This window comes from Strix uralensis, chromosome 1 (genome assembly GCF_047716275.1).
Source record: "Strix uralensis isolate ZFMK-TIS-50842 chromosome 1, bStrUra1, whole genome shotgun sequence".
NCBI classification, from domain to species: domain Eukaryota; kingdom Metazoa; phylum Chordata; class Aves; order Strigiformes; family Strigidae; genus Strix; species Strix uralensis.
Genome location: NC_133972.1, coordinates 48,000,668 through 48,009,004, shown reverse-complemented (window position 1 = coordinate 48,009,004; position 8,337 = coordinate 48,000,668). Strand labels below are relative to the sequence as shown.

General features: G+C 46.7%; 1 protein-coding gene across 1 annotated transcript; it reads right to left on the bottom strand.

Moving 5' to 3' along the window:
* Nucleotides 1-3,523: 3,523 nt before the first annotated feature.
* On the bottom strand, nt 3,524-6,857 carry RPP38 (ribonuclease P/MRP subunit p38). The gene is made up of 2 exons (XM_074865020.1): nt 6,474-6,857; nt 3,524-4,581 (listed from the first exon to the last, which is right to left on the bottom strand). Exon 2 carries the CDS (start codon nt 4,548-4,550, stop codon nt 3,699-3,701), a length of 852 nt encoding a protein of 283 aa, XP_074721121.1. The 5' UTR covers nt 4,551-4,581; nt 6,474-6,857; the 3' UTR covers nt 3,524-3,698.
* Nucleotides 6,858-8,337: the final 1,480 nt, after the last annotated feature.

The window sequence follows — 8,337 nt, the reverse complement described above, 5'->3', positions numbered from 1 at the left end:
TCCTGGTAGTGTTTTTATCCTGACTTTGGAACAAGAAGTTTTGCTATATCTGTGGCTGGTAAGCAGAAGAGAAATGCTCTACCCTCAGTCCTTGGAAGTCTCTGTACTGCGCTTCCTGAAATGTAGGAGGCTGATCTTTGTTGTTGAGGGGAGCTGTTTTAATTCCCTCGCAAATGCTCGGCAACCAGAGCGGCTTCTGAAGCACTTTATATGCATTCCAGCGTAGCGTCATAGCTAGATATAATAGCAGTTCTTTCAGCTCACGGATGCTGCAGTAACGTGAGCACCGAGAAAATCTGCAGTAAGAAACTGTTCTAGCTGAAAGTGCCAAATTGTGGTAGTGAAGCCTCTGTGCTGTGAGCATCTTTTGAATGTGACTTGAATATCTCATGAAATGCAAATGTCTAAACTTTCCTTTTAAACATGCCTGTAATCTGACAGCAGATTTTGCTGGAAGTTGAATTCTGTACCTGAAAACATCAACTTAGATGAAGATAAATTTGTCTGTTCTTCATAACTGCTAGCCCTACCCCCCTCCTTACAGCAGTGGGGTTTTTCTTTCTTCCTGCTCCTTTTCTGATGCGTGAATGGTTTGTGGTTTGGTTTCTTTTTCTTGTTGAATTGTGGTGAGAGGATTCTGCCCTAGAGACAGTGATAAACCCTTATTGCGTTATAGCTCTGTGATTAAAGCATTCGACCTCCTTCAAACAAAGGAAGGGATTGAATGTGGTTTGTCTGACCCCTGGGTGTGCACCAGCTTGGGACCTCATGAATTTAAAAAGGCTTCAGAGGAGATCTTTCAGACATCTCATGGTACAGTTGGACTTTACAACTTTGGCCACTCTGATACCTGTCTGCTAGTAGCAGTCATAACAGATGGTGCAGAGGGAGCTTGGACTCTCTGTGTGAGGCCTGAACAGAATTAAGTGCCTGAAAATGTAATCGGTGGTAGTGATAGCTGAGGTAACAAGAATTTCATCTCAACTCCATCGAAGACTTAAGTTCTTAATTCCCAAAAGGCAGGAAGGTGCCTTCCTGGCTGGGCATTGGCATGGGAGTCTGCTAGGATGAGGAGGAGGTTCACCAAGGGCCTTGGTGCGTTCTGCTTCGGCTCTAAAGGCAGAGCCTCGGCAATCCTCACTGAGCTGCTGCCTAACAGGGGGTGGGACAGCAGGGTATCGCTCTGTCCTCAGTGCTAAGGTACTTCATTACATCCCTAATCTGGATGGGTGGTCTTGGAATGCCAGGTGAAAGATATGCTCATGTTCTCTGCCTGCCCTCCCCTCAAAAAAATGCAAATAGAAGAAATGGTTGGCATTTTCTTTTCTCCTCTCTTCCCTTAAATCAGAAGATAAATCCTCCCCAGTACTATTGTTTGGAAAAGCAGTGAGGCCACAATGGGACCAAATATGTCCAGGTAGAACACAGACTTGAGCCTGGGTTTCCTGCAGCCTGGCTTTCTGCCCTAATCTTGGGGTAATTGCACATGAAGGAAGGAGTGCCATTTACTTCTGAATCTGAGGGGCAATCTTCTCTGCCTCGTTTCCTAGCTCACGCTGCATGTTAACTGAGGGGAAGGAGGGCAGAGTTGTGCTCCTGGAGAAGCTGTGCAGCACTGTAGCTGGGAGAGAAAACTTACTGGGCCAGAGAGCAGGAGGGAAATGGGCATCTGAGGCCAAGTGCTGTTCACAAACCTGTGTGTGTCACCTACCAGCTGTGTAACCCAACAAGGTCTCCTCTGTCCCTGTTGAGCGCTCAAACCTTTTGGCTAGCCCCGCTCTTCACCTCAAGTGCTTCGCTGAAGTAGCACAGCAGCGAGAGGATGTAAATCTTGACGGTGTCTCAGCCTGCACCCATGCAATAGTAGAGTTTCTCAGGAGGTGGAAATTGTGGCAACTCCCTCTTGCTTCCTAAGCAGATACTTAACAAAAGGTTATTCTCCATGTGGGTGCCACCATGGGCAGCTCAATAGGAGAGGCTCTCCTGTTGTTTCCAAAGTTGAACCGGTCTGTGCGTTAGGCTAGCTATGAACAGCTACCAGGTAAGACTCCTCGAAGCCTAAGAGATGGTTTCACAAACTTAAGGCTCGCTCCACCACCTTTCCCACCAGTCTTTTGAAACATCTGTCATTTCCTTCCCAGAGTAATTTCCTATCTACGGAGAGGTCACAAATCCCTGGAGAGCTATAGACCTGGGCAGGCAGCAAAGTGCTTGAAAGATGATTGCAGTGCTTACGTTCTTTACCAAAGCTAATCCTCATGCTCTGTTGAAAGGCTAAGATTTAAATGTTACAGTTAGCCAGTGTGGGAATTAATACGCTAGTGCTAGCACACCTTCAAAGTTTTATGCATCCAAAAAGCCAAAACAAAGGATGTGTAGGAAGGACTACAAAGCAAGGCAAAAAAACCTCTCCTCTTCTTGCCACCCCCAGCCAAGGAGGGCAAAATTTTTGGCATTAAGTGTCTTAGTTTTGTTTAAACTTCAGGGAGCGTCATGACTACAGAATCGTTGCTACTGTCTCCCTTCATAGTTGGTGTCATGAACTAAAGTCACTACTAAATAAATTCAAAATACAGATTAGCTAGCTGATGGCACTGGAAGTCTGGATTAGCAAATCTCTGAAAACTACATCATGTAAATTCCATCTATCTTTAAGGAACAACAGAGTAACTCAGTTAAGGTATTTTATGCTTTTTTCTACACTACTGTACTGACTTTTGCTTAAAATGTGGAGCGCCAAGTAAATTCCTAGGCTGTTGATTTTGACTGTCTGAATTGCAGGCCTATTCCTTTCCTTCCTACAACACAACTGTCTCATTAGGAAACTGTTCGTAATCCTCAGTAAAACTGAAGGAAACTCAAAACTTATGTGGTATGTTTTCAGTCTTGTAGCGGTTATAGCTGTCATCTGCTTTGTATACAACAGTATATGGCTTATCTCCATTTTCTGGAAAATAATTTTAGACTCCATTTAGAAACCAAATTGACTTTAGGTTAGTTTACATTTTCTCACAGGATGTGTGTTAAGTTTGCATACGGAAGTCTTTTTCAAAATGCAGCAGTAGTAGTTTGGTTTTGTTCTGTATTTGAAAATAAAGTTTTTCCTTCAGCATATTGGACACCAGGTATTAGATGGAACCCAAGTCTGCATATGTTCTTGACCAAAACAAGTTTATTTTTCAGCAGAGCAAACTCTGACAGTTCTAAAGGGAAGTCTGCCTGTGCTGTTACAGCTGTTTACTTGAAGCACTGAACCAGCTTTAAAAGAGTTCTACTGGCATGGACCTTTGTTTAAATAAACTTTCACTTTTGGTATTGATTTGTTTGAATAATTATACTCAAATCCGTTTTGCTTGAAGCATGTTCATCTGTATAAAAATATAAAGTTTGTTTAATGCTTTGCATTAATTCCAAAGATGTACTTATGTCTTATATTACTTCACCATATGCAGTACCGATTTTAAGTCCCTGATCTCCAACTGCTAATGAAATATTTGCCCCCAGGTAAAGACTCACACCCAAATTTGAGCAATATTCTTTATTAAAGCAGAAAAGTACCTCAGCTGAAAGCAACATAAAGTTCACCTTGTATTCAGGTACTTTGTACTGTAAAGCCTAACGGAATAGTTTAGTTAGAGCCGTACTCCGTGCTGCGTTAAAAAAAATCAGTTTAATATGACAAACCAAACCAAAATTAGTTATGCTGAAAAAGCTTTTTTCTTTTTGCGAGGTGGCTTCTTTATCTTATTTGGATTTGGAACAAGTTTCTTGATTTTCAAAGGCTGTAAAATTACATCTGAAAGATCGAGCTGATTGCTTTCCGTACGCTTCCGCTTCTGGCTCGTGAGCTCATCCCCCAGTGCCTCTGCAAGCTGCTCGGGTTCCTGATTTTCTGAAGAATCCGTATGTACGTAAGCCACAGATTCTTCAGTTCTGTACTGAAACCACGGCACTTCCAAAGCTGGTATCTTTGGAATTATTGCTTCTATTGCTTCAGTAAATTTATCAGACTGCTTTTTAAAGCCTAGAGCTAAAATGGATGTTAAGCCAAGAAGTGGAGCAACTGTTTCACTGAGACGGGGAACCTGGCCTGCTGGTGTGGCTCGACTTGCACTCAGCTGAATAAGATGCGATGTGATCATGGCAGGTTTTGCAGATTTGCACACCAGCAAGAGAAGTAGCTCATTTTTTTCCAATGCTTTCGTAACTTCATTAACTCCAATAGCAAGCTGTCGTCTAATACTTATGTCAGTCCATCCTGGTTTCTGTTGATGGCCTTCTGTTTCCTCTTCTTTAGGGAGTTCGTTGGTGCTAGCATCACACTTTCTTTTCATTTGTTTTTTTGTAAGGGAACGTTTTTTCTTTCTTGGAGTCTCAATCTTTTTAAGTCCAGTATGTTTAATCCTTTCTTCTAAGGTCTGCAGTATAAAATGCATATCTTCTCCATCTATAGTTTTCCACTGAAAAAGAAAGGGGTTATCTAGACATGTTTTTACAGTGATTTTCTTTGCTTTACGAAGTGTTGCTGTTCCTTGCGGAATCACAGACATTCTGAGGTTCTTTTGTGTTTTGCCACCCTAGCTGTGAAGGGAAGAAAGAGGTAAACATTAGTTCACCTAATGTACTGTTTGCTGCGGACATCATTAGCAGAAGCTTCTTCTGGGAATGTAGAAGACAAACATCACGTCTCAAAATGATACTGGCAGCTATCACCCTCCTCACATTAGCTCAGTGCTAATCCTTAACAAAGTTCCACAAAGCACATGTCATGTTGTGCTGCCTTTTTTTTTTTTTAACATAAAAAAACCCAGCAGACCAGACAGCAAGGCAACGACAGTAACAAGAGACCCTTCTGAAGCTGAATGAAAGCAGCTGGAGCTATTACAGATTTTTAAAAAAAACACCAACCGACCCCAAAAAACCCCAGAACCGCAAGTTGAAGGACCACTCATTTTTCACTGTTGCACAGCTGCACTGTAGCAGTATTATGACTTAAAAAAAAAAAAGCAGAATCACAACATGAAAGAAGCTCCAAGTTCCTGAATTTATATAAGATTTTTAAAACTTTAATTTGCCTTTTTGTTCTTTAATCTGTCTTGCGTTTGTCTGCATTTAGAAGGTATGATAGAAATCTGCAGACTCTATTAATTTATGCTTTCAGTGAAGGAAGGCAACCCTCTGCAGGCCTCCAGAAAGCTCAGAAGGAGTCTTTTGTCTCACCTAGACCATGCCTTTAGGGATGAGAAAAATGAAACAGGAGCAGAGAAAGAGTAATTGTTTAGCTCCGATTGACCTAGTGCAGAATAACAGTAAAGACATGAAGGCAAGCTTGATTACAGGCCCTGGTAACTCAGTAAGTCCCCATACTCCTGCCTGGGTCACTATTCACCATCTCCTTGCTGAACTAGCAATATCTTCATTGTTGCCCAGCCAAGCTCAGAAAATAAGAGCAGCTCAGTCTTCAAATCAGGAGAAATAAGACATGACTTTCTCCTAGGTTTCCTAGTTACACAAGTAGGCATATGGATAGCATTTATGTACATCTTTTGAGTGGCAGCTTTTAAATATTCACAAGACACCACTTTGCCAGTCCTATCAGTTCTCTGTGTACTGGTAGTAAGCTACCTTGTTATAAAAAAAGAGACAAACCCCATCTTCACCGGTATTCCCCCAACAGTATGTACTACCATAACGCAACATCTGTCTGGAGGAATCTTCCCTCAGCTAAACCCTCGTCTGGAAGCCAGTAGGAGAACTGCATCAGAGTTGTATCAATGCAACGCAAACTGTGAAGCTCTTATCAACGAGAGTCAGAAACACAGAAGCAGTTTTTAGAGAACAGTAACACTGAGTAAGTATTCTGAAATACAACAAAGCACTGTGTCCCTCTGCCAGTACTCGCAGAAGAGCCTATGAAATGTCCTGCAGAGCCACCCAGGCAATGGTCCATCCAGCCCAGTTGTCTGCCTGCAACACTGGGAACTGGAAAAGCTGTCTGGGGAGGGCAGGGCCGCCCTGCCACTTTCTGTCATCCCACGCACCCAGAACGGGTGCATCAGGGATGTAAGATGGAAGATCTGCCGACTTTTTTCAGTCCTCTATGGAGCTATCGTCTGTGCAGTTATCTAATCCCTTTTGCTCACCATCAGTGGCAACAACCAAAGAATGGAAATGACCACTAGAAATCTTACACGTGACTGAGTTAGAAATGGAAGCTTATGATAGGTTTAAGGAAAAAAAAAAAAAAGCTCTGAGTTATCGTTTTTAAAAGCTTTCAATTAGGGATGCTCTAATGACCTTCTACAAGGGTGTATCAAGGAAAGTCAGCAGCAGACTTGTATATGAGAAAGGAGCAAGACGTGAGAAATTTCACAGTTAAAAGATTACATTTTTCTTTTCAAAATGGGCACTACTGAGGAAAACAAGCATGCAGGAACAGGAAATAAAGCAACGAGGGAAAAAAAAATACACACCATGCTTCTCCACCTCGCAGTGCCACGGCCCCCCCACTTCCTGCGGAAGGGGGAAGCGGGGAAGCACCGCCCCGCAGAGGAGCCCCCTCCGGCCGCTCGCTCGCTCTCCCGGGCGCCTCCAGCCGCCTCCCGACAACAGGAAGGAGCCGCGGGTTAGAGCCCGGCTCCCGCAGAACACGCCGCCCGGTCCCGGGGGCAGCCGGCTCCACCCGCCTCCCTCGGCCCCGCCGCCACACCGCCGGGCCTGCAGGAGCCGCCTCCCCGGGGCCGCCGGGCCTCTACCCGCCCGCCGAGCAGCGCCGAGCCGGGTGGGGCCTAGGCCGCCGGGTCGCAGCAAGGCCCGGGCTGCAACCGCCCCGCTCCGGCCGGCGGCGAGCAGGCCCGCCCTACCTCCGCCCGCCACCGGCACCTCGGCGCCCAGCGCGCCTGCGCTCCGCCCCTCGGCCCGCCACTGCCCCCCCCGACCGCCTGCCGCGGCCCGGCGGGGCGGGTCCTCCCCTCCCGCCCTGGGGGCCGTGCCTGGGGCGGGCTGAGGAGGAGCAGCGCGGGAGCTCAGCGGGGCGCGGAGCTCGGCCGGCCGGGAAAGGCCGCGCTAGGGGCGGGCGGCGGGGGCAGAGCGGCCGCGCTCCCCGAGGGGCCGCCCGCCCGCTGCCGGTCCCTGTGGCGCGGTCCGTGCCCCAGAGGGAAATGGCGCGTTGCCGCCCGCTGAGGGGCAGCGTTAGGAGGCTGCTGCGCGCAGCCTGCGCTCGGCGGGGCCGCGCGTTGAGCGCTGCCGGGCGGTGGTAGCGGGGCCGCGCTGTGGTCCCTCATCTCAGGAAACCACGGCCACGGCGGGACACCAGGGGCGTCGTAGGGGCTGCACCGCCATGGCGGCGCCTGGGGCGCTCGCAACGCCGCCTGTCAGCAGCAGTAGGGTGGATGACCGGGAAGAAGTGGGTGCGTTCAGTGTTTCCCACAGTCTGCTGCAAGCCGTTAACAAATGTTTGCAAACACATTCCGTTTCTATACTCCACCTGGGTGCACGGCGTGGTTCCGCGCAGCCTCTTACCTGAAAGAGCGGAGCTTCCCCAGCGAAAATACCTGCATCGTTTCACCATGCTGTTGGAAGGGAGAGTCGGTGGAGTTGATTTCAAATTTTTTAAAATCTCGTTTTATCTACTGAAATTGACTTGGTTTGTTTTCTCGTTAAGTCATGGTTTAGTTTAACCTGGGCTTAAGTTGAGGGGAACACTTTCTACATGGCTTTATGGAAGTTAGTGGATCTAAAAATGCTGAAGCATGTAGTATTGTGATTAGATTAAACCATGCTCAAGGATTGACGAATATAAATGTATAGAGCTGTGAATATAAACGATTTATGAATTGACAGATAAGCAGGGATGGGGTTTTTTTTCCCTGTAATAGCCGGTAGGCTATTATTTCATAATCATTTTTAAATTCTGTATTCATAATCATTTTTTAATTCTGCATTTAGTAAAGCAAAGAAAAAAACCAGCATTCTCAAGGTATTTTGTGTAAGTGCTCGTGTGTGGTATCCCAGGTATACCTGCATGTTTTTCGGAGTTGCAGCTGGAGGGTCGAGGTCCCAGCAGGGCTGGGCATGGGCACAGGCAGGGGCTGCGGCGGAGGGGACAGTAGCAATAACCGGTGTGGTTGCGCTTCAAATCACTCAAGTAATTCGTTTTTCACACGAACAACTTGAAAATCTCGCTGTATCTCTTGCTCTCAGGCTGGCGGCCTGAGGATTACCTCAGGGGTATGGAAACGAGCTCAGGCTTTCTGACGAAACGAGTGTGAGCTCAATGCCCCCACCGTCCCTTCCTGGGCATTCGTAGCCGCTCAGTTGCCCCGCGGGTCCCGAGAG